At 36.9% G+C, this 20,443-nt stretch overlaps 1 protein-coding gene across 2 annotated transcripts in view; it reads left to right on the top strand.

Moving 5' to 3' along the window:
* Mark1 (microtubule affinity regulating kinase 1) overlaps nucleotides 1–20,443 on the top strand; it is a 141,875-nt gene that overhangs the window by 58,294 nt on the left and 63,138 nt on the right. For both annotated transcript variants that reach the window (XM_026387993.2, XM_026387992.2), the window contains exons 2-3: nucleotides 8,619–8,822; nucleotides 10,009–10,062. In XM_026387993.2, the coding sequence (XP_026243778.1) occupies nucleotides 8,619–8,822; nucleotides 10,009–10,062 (258 nt within the window). The remainder of the gene's footprint in view (nucleotides 1–8,618; nucleotides 8,823–10,008; nucleotides 10,063–20,443) is intronic.

Here is a 20,443-nt window from a genome sequence, read left to right as displayed (position 1 = left end):
TTTCATTCTACTATCCTTCCTATCTCCCCAACCCCAACCCTCCCCTCCCATCATTTCTCTCTACCTAATCTAGGGTAACACTATTCTTTTTTTTCCCTCACATCTTCATACATGTATTTTGTACAACAATGAGGGTCTCTTTCCACCATCCATGCAATTCCCTTTCTCCCTCCCTTTCCCTCCCACCCCTCTTCCCTATGTAGAGGTAACCTTCTTCCCATGCTCTTCCTCTCTTCCCCATTTGAGTCACCCCCCCCCCCTTATATCAGGGAAGACATTCAGCATTTGTTTTGGGGGGATTGGCTAACTTCACTTAGCATAATCTGCTCTAATGCCATCCATTTCCCTGCAAATGCCATGATCTTATTATTTTTTAGTGCTGAGTAATATTCTATTGTGTATATATGCCACATTTTTTTTTATCCATTCATTCATTGAAGGGCATCTAGGTTGGCTCCACAGTCTAGCTATTGTGAATTGTGCTGTTATAAACATTGATGTGGTTGTGTCCCTGTAGTATGCTGTTTTTAGGTCTTTTGTGTATAGTCTGAGAAGAGGAATAGCTGGGTCAAATGGTGGTTCCATTCCCAGCTTTCCAAGGAATTTCCATATTGCTTTCCAAATTGGCTGCACCAATTTGCAGTCCCACCAGCAGTGTATGAGTGTAACTCCCGTCCCCCCCCCATCCTTGCCAGCACTTGTTCTTGTTTGTCTTCATCGTGGCTGCCATTCTTACTGGAGTGAGATGGTATCTTAGTTTTAATTTGCATTTCTCTGATTGCTAGAGATGATGAGCATTTTTTCGTATATTTGTTGATTGATTGTATATCCTCTTCTGAGAAGTGTCTGTTCAGGTCCTTGGCCCATTTGTTGATTGGGTTGTTTGGTTTTTTTTGCTCCGATTTTAATTATTTCCTGTCTTCTACTGCTTTTGGTGTTGGTTTGCTCTTTTTCTAGGGCTTTGAGATGTAATATTCAGTTATTATTTGTTGACTTTCTTCTTTTAATGAATAGCTCAGTGCAACAAACTTTCCTCTTAATGTTGCCTTCATAGTGTCCCAGAGATTTTGAAATGTTGTATTGCTAGTCTTATTTACCTCTCAGTATTTTTTTTTTTCATTTCATCCATGAGTTCTTCTGCTATCCATTCGTCATTCAGTAATGTATCCTTTAGTTTCCAGGTGTAGAATAGCTTTTATTTTTTTTATTTTATTGTTGATTTCTAATTTCATTCCATTATGATCTGATAGGATTCAAGTTATTATCTCTCTCTCTCTCTCTCTCTTTTTTTGTATTTGCTAAGAGTTGCTTTGTGGCATAAGATATAGTCTATTTTAGAGAAGGATATATGTACTGCTCAGACGAAAATGTATTCAGTCATTGATGGGTGAAATATTCTGTATATGTCTGTTAAGTCTAAATTATTATTTGTATTTTTAGTTACATAGCTTTTTTATTTAGTTTTTCTTTGGAGGATCCATCCAAGGGTGAAAGAGGTGTGTTAAAGTCACCCAGTATTATTGTGTTGTGGTCTGTTTGCTTCTCGAAATTGAGAAGGATTTGTTTGGTGTACATGGATGCTGCATTGTTTGAGTCATAAATGTTTACAATTGTTATGTCTTGTGTATATATGATTCCCCTAAGCTATATGAAATGTCCTTCTTTGTTCCTTCTGATTAACTTTGGTTTAAAGTCCACTTTATCTGACATGAGGATAGAAACCCTTGCTTGTTTACGAGATCCAGGTGAATGATGTCTTTTTCCCCATCCTTTTGCCCTTAGTCTGTGGATGTCTTTGCCTATGTGGTGAGTCTCTTGGAGAGAGCATATTGTTAGCTCTTGTTTTTTAATCCAACTGCCAGGCTGTGTCTTTTGATTGATGAGTTTAAGCCATTTAGATTCCATGTTATTATTGAGATATGATTCATATTTTCTGTTATTTTGATGTATTTCTGGTTTTTAATTTGAATTTGTTTCTTCATTGATTCACTTGTTATTTTAATGTAATTCCTCCCATTGCTGGTTTTTACTTTTATTTTTCACTTCTTCTTCATGAAATATCATATTGAATGTGTTTTGTAGTGCTGGGTTTATAGTTGTGAATTCTTTTAACCTTTGCTTATCATGGAAGGTTTATATTTTATCAGTTCTGAAGCTTAATTTTGTGGGGTGTAGAATTCTTGACTGATATGCATTTCTTTCAGAGCTTGAGAGAGAAAAAAAAAGAGAGAATAGTGTCACCATAGATTGGGTAGAGAGAAGTGATGGGAGGGGAGGGGAGGGGAGGGGATGGGGGGAAAGGAAGGATATTAGAGTGAAATAGGCATTTTTATTGCTGTGTGTATATACGTGACTGCTTTACCAATGTGATTCTGCAACTTGTACACTCAGAAAAATGAGAAATTATACTCCATCTGATTCAAATATAAAAAAAGATTTTATTTAAGATAATATATTCTTTAATATGTTATTTAAGGCAATTTTTAATTTAAGTCAGTATATTCTATGTTTTATGTATTTATGATCTATATAAGATCATAAAATCATCACATTTAATGTTGAGAGCTAGATCTTTTAAAAAAGAAAAATCAACTGGACAATTTAAAGCCTGCATTCCAAAATGTGATGTGTTGCACCAGAAGTTGTTCAACTGTAGTCTGTAGACCCATGGGTAGTATATTCTCCAAAACCCTTTGCTGATTCCTCTGTTATACTGTGTTTGGTGTTAGGGATACAAAACAGTCCCCTCTACGGCTTACATACCTATGACCGAGGGTTTCTTCTTTGGGAATTGATTACACTGCCCCTCTCCTCAGATTCTGCTAGAATTTGAATATGTTTGATAAGAATATTTTATAAGTATTTTCCCTTATGTTCACCTCCTAAATTAAAAATGGTGATAGGGGCTAGGGATGTAGTTTGGTAAAGAGTACTTAATGTGCTGAAGGACCTGGGTTCATTTCTCAGCCCTGCAGTCAGTCAACCAATGAATCAGTCAATAGCCAGTCAAACAGTCAAATAATGGGTTTGTGTATCATCCAAAATTGCTGTGTAACAAATCTTCCTAACACTCAATAGCTTAAACCAACAGTCATTTATGATTTCTTATGAGTCTGAGGGTCATCTGATGTCAGTTGATTTGTTCTGGACTTAGCTGGGAGTGGTTCTATTCCATGTATGTCTCATCTTACTTTGGTGTCATCCTGGGTAAGTTCTTCTTATGGTGATGCAGAATTTTATGAGAGTAAGTTGACACATATCACTTGAAGACTTGCTTGGGTCTTTTATAAACTGCTACATCCAGTTTATTCTGTTGGCCAAAGAAAATGACATGAATCCAAAGACTGGGAATTTATTCCCCACCTTCAGTGGGAGGGCACTGGAAAATTAACATAGGAAAGGGTGCAGAAACTTGGAATTAATCAAATCTGTTAGTTTGGTTTAGCATCAGGATCTAGCCTACAACTGCCCTTAGGAGCCAGGTACATCTCAAATATTTTAACTATTATTCTTTTTATACACATCATAGATCTGAGCAACAAGGAATCATTTCTTAAAAGTCAAGGGTATGAAGTCTCATATTAAACCCCTGCAATACAGTTAATGTGTATTGGTGCCTTTTTTGTCCCTAACACTATCTTAAATTATTCGGATTTGGGAGCTTTGGATCTATAGCAAAAAGAAATCTGGGACAGCTAGGCGTGGTGGCACATGCCCGTAATCCCAGAAATTTGGGAGATTGAGGCAGGAGGATTACAAGTTTGAGGCAACTTATTGAGTCCCTGTCTCAAAATAAAAAATAAGGGCAAAGAATCTGACTCAGTAGTAAAGTACTTGTCTAGCATGCATGATACCCTGAATTCAAGCCCCATCACCTCAAAAGAAAAATTCTCAGAAACTCTAAAGAGCTGGGGACAAACCTCAGTAGTGGAAAATGCTGCTGCCTCTGCTGCTGCTGCTGATGATGATAGTAATAATTATTTAAAATTTAAAAAAATAGACTGTGGATAGATATTTACAAGATGGTGTGATAATTCCAATTGTGGAAATATTTACTGGATATAAAAGTAGCAACAGAAGAGAGGAATAAACTCTTTTGTGAAAGGACAAAAAGCTTCATGAAAGAGGAATTTTCATATTGAATTGAAGGATGGACAAGTCAGCATTCTCTGTAGAACAAGTTCAGACAGAGACCATTTGTGGGAAATATTATAGCAGTCTGCTAACTCTTAGAATTGAATGGAGTTAAAATCTTGTTTGTGCCCAGTCAATAGAAGAGTCTCTAAGAGACACTAAATAACATTTTCATATGATTTATTGCAATAGTTCTCAAACTTTGGTATGTATCAGAAGACACTTGTTGAAACACAAATTGTTGCAACCTACCCATAGAGTTTATTATTTAATAGACCTGGAACAGGACTGGAGCATTTGCATTTCTGATAAGTGCCCTGATGATGCTGGTCCAGGATAATACTTTGAGAACTATTGATTTATTGAATCCTTCCTGTGTATCTGGCACTTTCAATGTGGTGAGCACACAGAGATGAAAAGAAAATATCCTTGCTCTAGAATTGTTCATGATAGAGTGCCAGTGACAGATCAGTAAATATATAATGATGGTACAGTGTGATGGATGTTATTTACATAGAAACAGGTCACTGTAAGAGTGCACCAAAAGGGCCTCTGATTCAGAAGGAGGCCAGAGACTAGAGTTATATATAAGACTCAAGAAGAATATCTGTAATCTTGAACTGAATTAAAAACAATTATTTATAAAAAATCAGGAAGTAATAATAGAAAAATGAGTATGAATCATGCTTTGCACAAGGCTGGCAAATAGATTCATTCTTAGTTTTGCTTTTAAGAGATTTCTATTCAGCAGAATCTACCAAATTATGCTATGTCTATGTACAAATATATCACAATGAATCGTGTGTGTGTGTGTGTGTGTGTGTATAATGGTATGTATACTATATAGGTATATATATATATATACACATATATATGAAATGCACTGATTAAAATAATAATTATTATAGAAGGGAGATCAGCAGAGTAAGTGGATCAGGGAAAGGGAGAAAGGGAAGGTACTGGGAAAGAGATTGAGCCAATAATGTTGCATACATATACAAATGTGGCAAAATGAATCCAACTATTATTGTGTACCTATAATGCACCAATGAAAAAATCAAGGAAAAAGAGAAACTTCTGCTCAAAATATTTATTTTTTATTTTTATTTTTTGACTCTGAATCACCTTTTTTTCTTTTTTTTTTTATTGTTGGTCGTTCAAAACATTACATAGTTCTTAATACATCATATTTCACAATTTGATTCAAGTGGGTACCTTTTTTTCTTTTTTATTGATTTTTTAAAAAAATAAATGACAGCACAATGCATTACAATTCTTATTATACATATACTGCACATTTTTCATATCTCTGATTGTATATAAAGTATGTTGACACCAATTCATGTCTTCATACATGTACTTTGGTAACATCATTGCTAACCCCCTGCCCCCTCTTTCCATTTACCCCTCTGCCCTATCTAGAATTCATCTATTCCTCCCATGCTCCCCCTCCATACCCCACTATGAGTCAGCCTCCTTATATCAGAGAAAACGTTCAGCATTTGTTTTTTTTGGGGGGATTGGCTAACTTCACTTAGCATTATCTTCTCCAACTTCATCCATTTACCTGCAAATGTCATGATTTTATTCTCTTTTATGTATATATGCCACATTTTTTAATCCATTCATCCACTGAAGGGAATCTAGGTTGGCTCCACAGTTTAGCGATTGTGAATTGTGCTGCTATAAACAATGATGTGGCTGTGTCCCAGTAGTATGCTGGTTTTAAGTCTTTTGGGTATAAACCGAGAGAGGGATAGCTGGGTCAAATGGTGTTTTCATTCCCTAATTTCCAAGGAATCTCCATACTTCTTTCCTTATTGGCTGCACCAATTTGCAGTCCCACCAGCAGTGTATGAGTATACCTTTTTTCCACACATTTTCGCCAACACTTATTGTTGTTTGTCTTCATAATAGCTGTCATTCTGACTGGAGTGAGATGACATCTTAGAGTAGTCTTGACTTGCATTTCTCTAATTGCTAGAGAAGATAAACATTTTTTCATATATTTGTAGATTGGTTGTATATTCTCTTCTGTGAAGCATCTGTTGAGGTCCTAGGCCCATCTGTTGATTGGGTTATTTGGGGGTTTTTTGGTGCTTAGCTTTTTGAGTTCTTTATGTACTCTAGAGATTAGTGCTCTATCTAATGTGTGAGGGGTAAAAATTTGCTCCCAGGATGCAGGCTTTCTGTTCACCTTACAAATTGTTTCTTTTGCTGAGAAGAAACTTTTTAGTTTGATTTCATCCCATTTATTGATTCTTGGTTTTAATTCTTGTGCTATAGGAGTCTTATTAAAGAAGTTGGGACCTAACCCACATGTTGAAGATTAGGGCCTACTTTTTTTCTAGTAGACGCAGAGTCTCTGATTTAATTCCCAGGCCCTTGATCCACTTTGAGTTGAGTTTTGTGCATGGTGAGAGATATGGGTTTAATTTCATTTTGTTGCATATGGATTTCCATTTTTCCCAGCATCATTTGTTGAAGATACTATCTTTTTTTCCAATGCAGGTTTTTGGTGTGCTTATGTTTGTCTAATATAAGATAATTGTAATTTTGTGGGTTAGTCTCTGTGTCCTTTATCTTGTACCATTGGTCTACCAGTCTGTTTTGGTGCCAATACAATGCTGTTTTTGTTACTGTTCCTCTGTAGTATAGTTTAAGGTCTGGTAGAGTGATGCCACCTGCTTCATTCTTCCTTCTAAGGATTGCTTTAACTATTCTGGGTCTTTTATTTTTCCAGATGAATTTCATGATTGCTTTTTCTGTTTCTAAGAGGAATGTCATTGGCATTTTGGTCAGAATTGCATTAAATCTGTATAGTGCTTTTGGTAGTATGGTCATTTTGATAATATTAATTCTGCCTATCCAAGAGCAAGGTAGATCTTTGATTTCTTTCTTTAGGATTCTGTAATTTTCATTGTATAGATCTTTCACCTATTTCATTAAGCTGATTCCCAAGTATCTTAATTTTTTTTTGAGGTTATTGGAACAAGACAGGGATGCCTCTTTCACCACTTCTATTCAACATAGTTTTTAAAACACTGGCTAGAGCAATTAGACGAAAGAAATTAAAGGGATACATATAGGAAAAGAAGAACTTAAATTAGTACTATTTGTTGACGATATGATTCTATACCTAGAAGACCCAAAAAGCTCTACCAGAAAACTTCTAGAACTAGTAAATGAATTTAGCATAGTTGCAGGATAAAAAATCAACACCCATAAATCAAAAGCATTTCTGTATACCAGTAACAAATCCTCTGAGAAGGAAATGAGGAAAACTACCTCATTTACAATATACTCAGAATATTTTAGAGAAACGTTTTCTTATATAGGTTAGGACAACATGAATCTGAATTACTTTGCAAATAAAAGATGACCCTTCTTTTGTTCATTTGTCATACTGCAATTATTTTTATTTTATTTATTTATTTATTTTTGGTGCTGGAGATTGAATCCAGGGCCTCATGTATGCCAGGCAAAATGCTCTATCACTGATCCACATTCCTGGTGCATCTGCAGCTATTTTTTAAAAAGTCAGAGAAAAACATGTTTATCATGTGTGATTATGTTTGCAATAGCTTTTATGTATGTCATAAAGCAGACAAAATTAGCAGCATAAATAATCAGAGCTAGGAAAAGATATGGTTAGGCAGCTTGAACTGAGAGTCCAGGTACTGAGCCCCCAACTGAGCAGGATCAGCTATCCACTGAAGTCATATGCTATCATGAGACTGTGAGACAAAGTGACATCTTTGTGTCAAGAACAATATTAAGGAGGAATGCAAAGAATCTTGAACCATGAACCTGGGTAAGAATATAGATACCTCTTACATGAGCATGGTGAGCTGGGCAAGGGGGCTAGGCAGTAATTGATCAGAGATATACTTGTAGCAGGCACCCATTTGGTCAGTTGATCAAGTTATATTCGCAAGAAATGTAAGAGAGAACATAAAGTGGCTAGTCTGAGAGGCTGGGCTAGTTTAGCCAAATATTCTATATTATGAGCTTGTTTTGTTTTGGTAGTAAAGACATTCTGTCCTTCTAATGGAGCAGTCCTGGTCTATGCTGTCATTCAATGTAAAAGGGCAATACCCTGTATAGCAGTAATGGTCTGTTGAGTGTCTGGCTACGTACCCATTTACATTTTTCATTCAAAGCATGTAAAGGCCAGAGATATGGCTCAGTGATAGAGCAGTTTTCTAGCATGCACAAGGCCCTGGATTTGACCCCCCAGCACAGTAAAAATAATAAAGTGAATAAATAAAAGTATATACTCATTTTATTTTAAATGGTTGAACTTACCAGTAAAAGGAGTTGAAGTCAAGAAGGAATTGTGAATAGAATGCTCAACTTTAAATTGTATGCACAGTATATTTTCATTGAGGAATAATTGTTAATGAAAATTATTTGTAGTCTTTTTAATTGCCCTTTTATAATATAATTTAATTAATGATGAAATCTTATAACCTTTTTCTTAGCATACATCTGTGGATGGATATACGGAACCACACATCCAGCCTACAAAATCAAGTAGCAGACAGAACATCCCCCGGTGTAGAAACTCCATTACATCAGCAACAGATGAACAGCCTCACATTGGAAATTACCGTTTACAAAAAACAATAGGGAAGGGGAATTTTGCCAAAGTGAAATTGGCAAGACATGTTCTAACTGGTAGAGAGGTAAGTTTTTATGATGCCTTTTAATATTTGCCTGGACTTCTCCAGAGTGTTGTGAAAGAGCTTTCTTAATAGTTGATGTTGAGGAATAAATGACAGTTGCAACATGTGATTTATTATGTGTGAATGGAACATTAGTAAACTGATCTGTATCATGGCATAAAATTTGATCTTTTAGCATTTAGGAAAGATTCATCCCTACATATTAACATCTCTTGTAAATCAGATGTGCTGCAGTTGAGCAACTTTCGGCCTTCCATCTTTTATTATATGGTTTCTATAAACATTTCTGATTGCCATTGCTACTAATCTCAGGAGCAAGGCTAGGATAAGCTCTTAGCTTAAGGTAAGCTAAGTGCAAATATGTAGAAAATTCCCCACTAGTTTTTGTTTAGAGACCCCAGTAAATGAATGTTGCTATACAGGTGGTTTTCTCAATGATAAGAGAATTGGATTTCTAAAATCCCTTGTGTTTTAAATAATCTGTACTTGTGTGGTAAAAATTTATATATTTGCACATTGTACATTTTATATTTATGTCTGTATGTTTGGGTTAAAGACTTCATTTAAATAAATAGCTCACCATCGTATTATGTAATGTTTACTAGATCTGATTAGGACATTATTTTTAAAAGTCTCAACTACAAAATTACTTTAATATTTTCACTTTATGTATACTTTTATTGTCATTTTCCATTTAATTTAGTTCATTCCAACCCTAAGAGCTGTTTATATACAGGTTATACCAGATGGAGCCTTCAGTGATATTTAAATCCATTTTGCCTTTTTGCTATAAGAAGGCTTACATAGCTAATCTCTGTATCCATGTAACCATTTTATTCACATAATATTTTAATTACTACATGTTTATAAGTTATCCCCCTATATTTGTTGCTTATTGAGATCATGAGTAAACAATTAAGATACAGGGGTGATTTTTACAGTAAAAGAGAAAACTTGGAATAAATAGCAAAGGCTTAATTTCATTGACACAGGATCAGATATGTTAAAGACAGGTCAATGGAATATATTCTAAGACTGACAAGTTTACAAAACTACCAATATCATGAATACTCAAATAGAACTAAATAATGCATAGTTAGGAATGAAACAAAAGACATTTTCTTTGTAAGTTTTTATTCATTAAAATATATATTCTCAAATACAGCTTAATGATTCTCTTTTCTAGGTTGCTGTGAAAATAATAGACAAAACTCAGCTAAATCCTACCAGTCTACAAAAGGTAATTAATTTAGCATGTAATTAGAATGTGAGTTTATTATTAATACATAAAGTTCTGTAAAGTCAGTTATCTGAATTCTTCTATTAAGTTAAGTACAATACTACATTTCATACATATATGAAGAAAAAACATGATATAAAACATAACGTTTACAAATAAATAGTTGTTTGAAAAATATCTACTGCAGGTTGAGTCCCCTTTACCCAAAAAGTTTGGGAATAGAAGTGTTTAAGATTTCAGAGATTTTTGGATTTTGGAATACTTACATAGACTTTATTGTAATGCATATTCCATATGAAAGGAATTTCTCTCTTTTAAATGAGAATAATAAAACTTTGTATCATATTTTGAAGTATTCAGGCTTCTTAGTTTAAAATCTAGTTTTGAGTTAATATGATAACAGGTGAGTTTTCTTTTATTGCTTCACTTAGCTCTTCTTTTTTCTCATAGCACTTGCCTTTCAGATTACTCACAGTAAAAGACAGAAATATTTCTTTAAAGAGTGAAAAAACAAAACCACATGGGGAGAAAAAAGAGCAGTTAGAATGGGAATTATCCTGGTAAACCAAAGTTGTTTCTTGTTACTTCATTCATTACTTCAATGGGAAAACTTTCTCAGATGTACATTTTCATATTTTAAAAATGAATCAAGTAATTTATTGTTAGGCCATGTATACTGTTTGTATATAGTGAAATTTTATATATATGTATAAATATTTCACATACACATATATTATTAGATAGATAGATAGATAGATAGATATGTATTAAAACAGAGTAGGATCATAGTCACATAAGCAAATGTGATAAGACTTTTGGAGTCCCAGAACAGAGAGAAGAAATTTTTATGCCAGGTACAGTGGTGTACCTATAATCCCAGCAGCTTGGGAGACTGAGGCAGGAGGATTGAAAATTCAGAGCCAGCCTCAGCAACTTAGTGAGGCTCTAAGCTCCTAGTGAGATCCTCTCTCAAAATAAAAAAATAAAAAGGGTGGGGGAGGGAACTCAGTTAAGTGCCCCTGGGTTTGATCTCTGATACCAAAAATAAATAAATAAATAGATAAATAGACAGGTAGATAGATAAATAGATAAATAAAAGAAAGTTTTAGTATGGCATGTTTAACTACATCTGCTATGATTCTAACACAACATTTTAAAATACAGATTTGTGATATCAAAACTTCCTTCCCATTTGGCTTAGTGCCAGATAACTCAAGTATATTTTTATGTCCCTTTAGAGAACTGTCTCTGTACTTTCCTGAGATTCCTTTTAAATTTGACAACCAATATAACTTTTCATAGCACTGATATTTCTGTTCAGTGAGAACATGAAAAGTTTCCTGGATTCTTCTTTTGCAGTGAATGTGAGATAATTATTATGGATTTCTTCTGGGAGAAAATCTCTTCTACATTACCAGTCTTTCAGCTAATGAGGCATTTGTGTGAGTGACAAGGCATCCTCCTAGGCTGATGCATTACCCAAAGGTGTTATCTTTTACTGGGCTGAAGCCACAGTGGGACAGAATTTTGTTCACCCATTTGAAACACACAGACTACTAACAGTACCCAGGTGTTCTCTCCGTAGCCCACCTAGATTTCGGTTTTTTTTCCTGGATTAAGCCATGGATTACTTTGGCAAACTGAGTGATTTTTAGTGACATTTAGAACTTCTAGCTGGGATACATAATAATGTGATCTCCCACTCTGTCTTTAACAAGGGGTTGCAGAGAACGCTTTAAAGCACAGTTTTAGTTGTTGAAACATTTGAACATGAAGCTGAATGTTGCTTTATTTATCTGCTTTTATTTAACTAAAAGATTTCCTTGTTGATGTTAAATAATTTCTGAAATTAAATAATTTCTGCTAATCTTTGCTGATAAGTGTTGCTTTTTTAAAACAAGCATGTAAAGAATGATGTGATTTTTTATTATAATTTCTAGCATATATTAAATGCGCATATTAATGGAATTCACTGCGATATTTCCATACATGCATAATCATGCATTCGTCATGTCCATTCAGGCATGATATAATTTTGTTTTCCTTAACCTGTGAAAATAATAGCAAAAGAACAATTGAGATTCACTAATTATAACCAGTATACATTGTTGTTTTTAAACAGTTGCATATATGTTCATAGAGTTGCTTTCTATTAAGTTTTGAGGAGAAAAACAGATCAAGGTTTGATTAGTTCTCATCTTTAAAGAACATTCATTTGGCCTTACCTGTCTGCTCAGTAACATCTCCCAGTTGGTCATATCTAAAAATTAAATAATGGAATGAAGGGCAATTCATTTGTTTTCCCTAACATTGTCAGGTAAGTTCTCTTGGTAAAGAAAAAAATAGTAAAATATGCCTCCATGTCAGGTATGCATACTAAAAGGCAGATAAGAAGATACTTAAGAATTCATTTTAATCACACCTTCAGAAGTTTTTTGTTAACTCTTGTTCTGGTTCTATCTGAACTTAGCTATCCTCTCTTTCATCCTCTTCATGCATAATATATTTATAAGGACTTTTGGCTGCCTTTGCCAACATCAATAATAGATAAATGAATCTAGATTTGGACTGGAGATGTAGCTCAGTGATAGAGCACCTCATACATGAGGTCCTGGGTACAATCTCCAGTACTGGGGGGTGGGGAGGAAGAGAATCTAAATTTGAGGTATCATAAGTTTAAAACTTCTAAAATCTAAAGTTCTTAAAAACAGTTTGGTCTTTGGAATTGTTAATTGTCTTCAACATTATTCATTAATATGGTCATATTATTTGTGTCATGTATATTAAATTAATGGGATCCAATTTGATGAGTTTTCAAAGTTTAAAAAGTGTTTGAGATAGATATTATATTTATAACTTCCTCTTCAAAGTATGAGTCCCACCTCATGTATTTGTGTTTTTTTGAGAATGACCCAGAACCCCTACTAGTGATCCCTAGGGTTCTTTTAAGCAATGTAGTAACGTTGAAGGAAAACTAACACAGTAAAATGGTTTTGTTCATAGTTAATAAATTTCAAGTGTATAATCATAATTTTCTCATAAATTCCACTACTTTTGAAATGTGGACACATTAGTTTATACACAGATGGCAAAATGTGTGTTAATCTGGCTTAGTTCAAGTCACTAGCATGCAGTTCATCTCTGCTAACATTTTTTTCTCTTGTGTATTGTTTATTTTAATTAATTAATTAATTAATTTTGGTACAAGATATTGAACCCAGGGGTGCTTAACCACTGAGTCACATCCCCAACCTTTTTTTATTTTTAATTTTGAAACAGGGCCTCACTAAGTTGCTGAGGCTGACTTTGAACTTGCCATTCTTCTGCCTCAGCTCTCTAGCCACTAGGATTATAGGTGTGCACCATCATGCCTGGCATTGTGTATTGTTTATTAATTTACATTTTCTGTGGTTTTACTTTTGTGTGTGTGTGTGTGTGTTATGTGGTACTAGGGATTACACTCAAGTGCAGTCAACCACTGAGCCACATCCCCAGCCCTATTTTGTATTTTTTATTTAGAGACAGGGTCTCACTGAGTTCTTAGCATCTCACTTTTGCCAAGACTGGCTTTGAACTCAAGATCCTCCTGTCTCAGCCTCCCAAATGACTGGGATTACAGGTGTGGGCTACTGAGCCCGGCTGTGGTTTTACTTTGTTACATAATATTCCATCCTCACAAAAATGGCCCAGTGGTTCAGAAGTGATTCCTGGGTGGTAAAACCTGTAATGAAAATAAAGACAAGCCCAGCAGCCTGCAGCAGGGCCCGGAGATCCAGGCCAACTGATTCGCGTGGCCTGCCCTGCGGCTACAGAAGGCGTGGCGCCTCAGTGAAGCCATTAATTGGCAAGCAGGGAGGTTAGGGAAGGCCATTAGGTGGAATCCCACCAGCCAAGCCCACACGGACCCTTGGGCCGAGCACGGGTTCTCAGAAGGGGAAGGAAGCGGTACAGTCCCATCCCCCACAGCGGACACTCCGCCGAGGCAGTCCGCGGCCACCATCCGGGAAAGCTGAAGGATACACCGCCACTCTCCTTCAGAGTGCGACATCAAAACAGGTCGGTGTCATTCAGCTCACCCCCCAGACAGCGGGAATTCGCATAAAATCTCTCCTAGGCTTGCCGGGAGAGGGAGTATCAAGCTGAGCCTCCATACAGGCTAGGGGGAAACCAGAGACACCTGACCTCCAACCCCTCCTCCCAGTAGCAGCCAAAAGGAAACCTGGCTAGCCAGCGCTGGGGGAGGGGCAAGCAGAAAAAATCAAAGTGATAGAGTGCCAGGGATCCCAGCAGCCTGCAGCAGGGCCCGGAGATCCAGGCCAACTGATTCGCGTGGCCTGCCCTGCGGCTACAGAAGGCGTGGCGCCTCAGTGAAGCCATTAATTGGCAAGCAGGGAGGTTAGGGAAGGCCATTAGGTGGAATCCCACCAGCCAAGCCCACACGGACCCTTGGGCCGAGCACGGGTTCTCAGAAGGGGAAGGAAGCGGTACAGTCCCATCCCCCACAGCAGACACTCCGCCGAGGCAGTCAGCGGCCACCATCCGGGAAAGCTGAAGGATACACCGCCACTCTCCTTCAGAGTGCAACATCAAAACAGCAGACACTCCATCCAGGCAGTCAGTGGCCACCATCTGGGAAAGCTGAAGAATACACCACCACTCTCCAACAGCTTGCAACATCAAAACAGCCAGCAGCAGGACCCCGGAGATCCAGGCCAACTGATTCGCGCGGCCTGCCCCGCAGCTACAGAAGGCGTGGCGCCTCAGAGAAGCCATTAATTAGCAAGCAGGGAGGTTAGGGACTGCCATTAGGTGGAATCCCGCCAGCCAAGCCCACCGCCCACGCCCGGAACAGGCCCAGCGATCTGCCAGCATTGTAGTCACGACACCCCAATTGGAATAGGGACAGAGCAGAGCCGCCTTCCACTCCCGGAACAGGCCCAGAGAGCCGCCAGCGTGGTAGACACGTCACCCCAATTGGAGTAGGGGCACAGCCGCCGCCTGCACCTGCAAGGGAGACTTTTCAAGTATACAAGAGCAACATAAATAAATAGGGGGTAAATTTCAAAACACAACAGTTGCACCAAGCAGAAAGAAACGCGAGCAGTATGAAAAGACAAGGAAAGAAAGGACCACAAGCAATGCAGGTCAACTCAACTTTAGAAGAGGTAATAGCTGCAACAGATGGAATATCAGATAAAGAGTTCAGGATATATATGCTTCAGATGATCTGGAGTCTCAAGGAAGACATGAGACAGCAAAATCAGACAATGAAAGATCACATTGACAAACAAATCCAGGAAGTAAAAGATCAATTTCACAGGGAGATAGAGGTAATAAAAAACAAACAAATTGAAATTCTAGAAATGCAGGAAACAATAAACCAACTTAAAAACTCAATTGAGAATACTACCAGCAGAGTAGATCACTTAGAAGAGAGAACATCAGACAATGAAGACAAAGTATTTCAACTGGAAAAGAACATAGACAGCTCAGCAAGTCTGCTAAGAAACCATGAGCAGAACATCCAAGAATTATGGGACAATATCAAAAGACCAAATTTAAGAGTCATTGGGATACAGGAAGGCACAGAGCTCCATTCCAAAGGAATAAACAGTCTATTCAGTGAAATAATACGAGAAAACTTCCCAGAATTGAAGATTGAGACAGAATCCCAAATCCTAGAAGCCTACAGGACGCCGAATGTGCAAAATCATAAGAGATCCACACCTAGACACATTATAATGAAGATGTCCAACATACAGAATAAGGAGAGAATTTTAAAAGCTGCAAGAGAAAGAAAGCAGATTACATTTAGGGGTAAACCAATCAGGATAACAGCTGATCTCTCAACACAGACTCTGAAAGCTAGAAGATCCTGGAATAACATATTTCAAACACTGAAAGACAATTGGCTCCAACCAAGAATCATGTATCCGGCGAAATTAAGCTTCAGGTTAGAAGATGAAATTAAAACCTTCCACAATAAACAAAAGTTAAAAGAATTCGCAGCTAGAAAACCATCTCTTCAAAAAATCCTTGGCAAAACATTACAGGAAGAGGAAATGGAAAACAACATTGAAAACCAACAATGGGAGGTAGGACAGTAAAGGGGGGAAAGTAGTCAAAGAGGATAACAAATCAGGTTTAGTAACATCAATAAACAAATATGGATAGAAGAACAAACCATATCTCAATAATAACCCTAAATGTTAATGGCTTAAACTCACCAATTAAGAGACACAGGCTAGTAGAATGGATCAAAAAACAAGACCCAACAATATGCTGTCTACAGGAGACGCATTTGATAGGAAAAGATATACATAGACTGAAGGTGAAAGGTTGGGAAAAATCATATCACTCATATGGACCGCGGAAACAAGCAGGAGTGTCCATACTCATATCTAATAAAATAGATTTCAAGCCAAAGCTAATCAAAAGGGATATAGAAGGACACTTCATACTGCTCAAGGGAACCATACACCAACAAGACATAACAATCATAAATATATATGCCCCAAATAATGGTGCAGCTGTATTCATCAAGCAAACTCTTCTCAAGTTCAAGAGTCTAATAGACCAACATACAATAATCATGGGAGACTTCAACACACCTCTCTCACCACTGGACAGATCTTCCAAACAAAAGTTAAATAAGGAAACTATAGAACTCAATAACACAATTAACAACCTAGACTTAATTGACATATATAGACTATACCACCCAACATCAAGTAGCTACACTTTTTTCTCAGCAGCACATGGAACCTTCTCAAAAATAGACCATATACTATGTCACAGGGCAACTCTTAGACAATACAAAGGGGTAGAGATAATACCATGCATCTTATCTGATCATAATGGAATGAAACTGAAAATCAATGATAAAAGAAGAAAGGAAAAAGCAAGCATCACCTGGAGAATGAACAATAGGTTGCTGAGTGATCAATGGGTTTTAGAAGACATCAAGGAGGAAATTAAAAAATTCCTAGAGTTAAATGAAAACACAGACACAACATATCGGAATCTATGGGACACATTGAAAGCAGTTCTAAGAGGAAAATTCATTGCTTGGAGTTCATTCCTCAAAAAAAGAAAAAACCAACAAATAAATGATCTCATACTTCATCTCAAAATCCTAGAAAAAGAAGAGCAAAACAACAGCAAAAGAAGTAGAAGGCAAGAAATAATTAAAATCAGAGCTGAAATTAATGAAATTGAAACAAAAGAAACAATTGAAAAAATTGACAAAACTAAAAGCTGGTTCTTTGAAAAAATAAATAAAATTGACAGACCCTTAGCCATGCTAACGAAGAGAAGAAGACAGAGAACCCAAATTACTAGCATACGGGATGAAAAAGACAATATCACAACAGACACTTCAGAAATACAGAAGATAATCAGAAATTACTTTGAATCCTTATACTCCAATAAAATAGAAGATAGTGAAGGCATAGATAAATTCCTTGAGTCCTATGATCTGCCCAGATTGAGCCAGGAGGATATAGACAACCTAAACAGACCAATAACAATAGAGGAAATAGAAGAAACCATCAAAAGACTACCAACTAAGAAAAGCCCAGGACCGGATGGGTATACAGCAGAGTTTTACAAAACCTTTAAAGAGGAACTAACACCAATACTTTTCAAGCTATTTCAGGAAATAGAAAAAGAGGGAGAACTTCCAAATTCATTCTACGAGGCCAACATCACCCTGATTCCGAAACCAGACAAAGACACATCAAAGAAGGAAAACTACAGACCAATATCTCTAATGAACCTTGACGCAAAAATCCTCAATAAAATTCTGGCGAATCGGATTCAAATACATATCAAAAAAAATTATACATCATGATCAAGTAGGATTCATCCCTGGGATGCAAGGCTGGTTTAATATACGGAAATCAATAAATGTTATTCACCACATCAATAGACTTAAAAATAAGAACCATATGATCATCTCAATAGATGCAGAAAAAGCATTCGACAAAGTACAGCATCCCTTTATGTTCAAAACGCTAGAAAAATTAGGGATAACAGGATCATACCTCAACATTGTAAAAGCAATCTATGATAAGCCACAGGCCAGCATCATTCTGAATGGAGAAAAATTGAAGGCATTCCCTCTAAGATCTGGTACAAGACAGGGATGCCCTCTCTCACCACTTCTGTTCAACATAGTCCTCGAAACACTGGCCAGAGCAATTAGACAGTCAAAAGAAATTAAAGGCATAAAAATAGGAAAAGAAGAACTTAAATTATCACTATTTGCAGATGATATGATTCTATACCTAGCAGACCCAAAAGGGTCTACAAAGAAGCTATTAGAGCTAATAAATGAATTCAGCAAAGTGGCAGGATATAAGATCAACACGCATAAATCAAAGGCGTTCCTGTATATGAGCGACAAATCCTCTGAAACGGAAATGAGGACAACTACTCCATTCACAATATCCCCCCAAAAAATAAAATACTTGGGAATCAACCTAACAAAAGAGGTGAAAGATTTATACAATGAAAATTACAGAACCCTAAAGAAAGACATAGAAGAAGACCTTAGAAGATGGAAAAACATACCCTGCTCATGGATAGGCAGAACTAACATCATCAAAATGGCGATATTACCAAAAGTTCTCTATAAGTTCAATGCAATGCCAATCAAAATCCCAACAGCATATCTTGTAGAAATAGATAAAAGAATCATGAAATTCATATGGAATAATAAAAGACCCAGAATAGCAAAAACAATACTAAGCAGGAAGTGTGAATCAGGCGGTATAGCGATACCAGACTTCAAACTATACTACAGAGCAATAGTAACAAAAACAGCATGGTACTGGTACCAAAACAGGCGGGTGGACCAATGGTACAGAATAGAGGACACAGTGACCAATCCACAAAACTACAACTATCTTATTTTTGATAAAGGGGCTAAAAGCATGCAATGGAGGAAGGATAGCATCTTCAACAAATGGTGCTGGGAAAACTGGAAATCCATTTGCACCAAAATGAATCTGAATCCCTATCTCTCACCGTGCACAAAAGTTAACTCAAAATGGATCAAGGAGCTTGATATTAAATCAGAGACACGGCATCTGATAGAAGAAAAAGTTGGTTATGATCTACACGCTGTGGGATCGGGCTCCAAATTCCTCAATAGGACACCCATAGCGCTAGAGTTAACAAATAGAATCAACAAATGGGACTTACTCAAACTAAAAAGTTTTTTCTCAGCAAAAGAAACAATAAGAGAGATAAACAGGGAGCCTACATCCTGGGAACAAATCTTTACTCCACACACTTCAGATAGAGCCCTAATAACCAGAATATACAAAGAACTCAAAAAATTAGACAATAAGATAACAAATAACCCAATCAATAAATGGGCCAAGGACCTGAACAGACACTTCTCAGAGGAGGACATACAATCAATCAACAAGTACATGAAAAAATGCTCACCATCGCTAGCAGTCAGAGAAATGCAAATCAAAACTACCCTAAGATACCATCTCACTCCAGTAAGACTGGCAGCCATTAGGAAGTCAAACAACAATAAGTGCTGGAGAGGATGCGGGGAAAAGGGCACTCTTGTTCATTGCTGGTGGGACTGCAAATTGGTGCAGCCAATTTGGAAAGCAGTATGGAGATTTCTCGGAAAGCTGGGAATGGAACCACCATTTGACCCAGCTATTCCCCTTCTCGGTCTATTCCCTAAAGCCCTAACAAGAGCATGCTACAGGGACACTGCTACATCGATGTTCATAGCAGCTCAATTCACGATAGCAAGACTGTGGAACCAGCCTAGATGCCCTTCAATAGATGAATGGATAAAAAAAAATGTGGCATTTATACACTATGGAGTATTACTCTGCATTAAAAAATGACAAAATTATAGAATTTGGAAGGAAATGGATGGCATTAGAGCAGATTATGCTAAGTGAAGCTAGTCAATCTTTAAAAAACAAATACCAAATGACTCCTTTGATATAAGGGGTGTAAACAAGGACAGGGTAGGGACGAAGAGCTTGAGAAGAATATTTACAGTAAACAGGGATGAGAGGTGGGAGGGAAAGGGAGTGAGAAGGGAAATTGCATGGAAATGGAAGGCGATCCTCAGGGTTATACAAAATGTCATATAAGAGGTAAGGAGGGGTAAGTCAAGAGAATACAAATGGAAGACATGATTTACAGTAGAAGGGGTAGAGAGAGAAAAGGGGAGGGGAGGGGAGGGGAGGGGAGGGGAGGGGGGATAGTAGACAATAGGACAGACAGCAGAATACATCAGACACTAGAAAGGCAATATGTCAATCAATGGAAGGGTAACTGATGTGATACAGCAATTTGTATACGGGGTAAAAGCGGGAGTTCATAATCCACTTGAATC

This window comes from Urocitellus parryii, chromosome 9, assembly GCF_045843805.1.
Source record: "Urocitellus parryii isolate mUroPar1 chromosome 9, mUroPar1.hap1, whole genome shotgun sequence".
NCBI lineage: Eukaryota > Metazoa > Chordata > Mammalia > Rodentia > Sciuridae > Urocitellus > Urocitellus parryii.
This window is presented reverse-complemented; position numbering and strand designations above follow the sequence as displayed.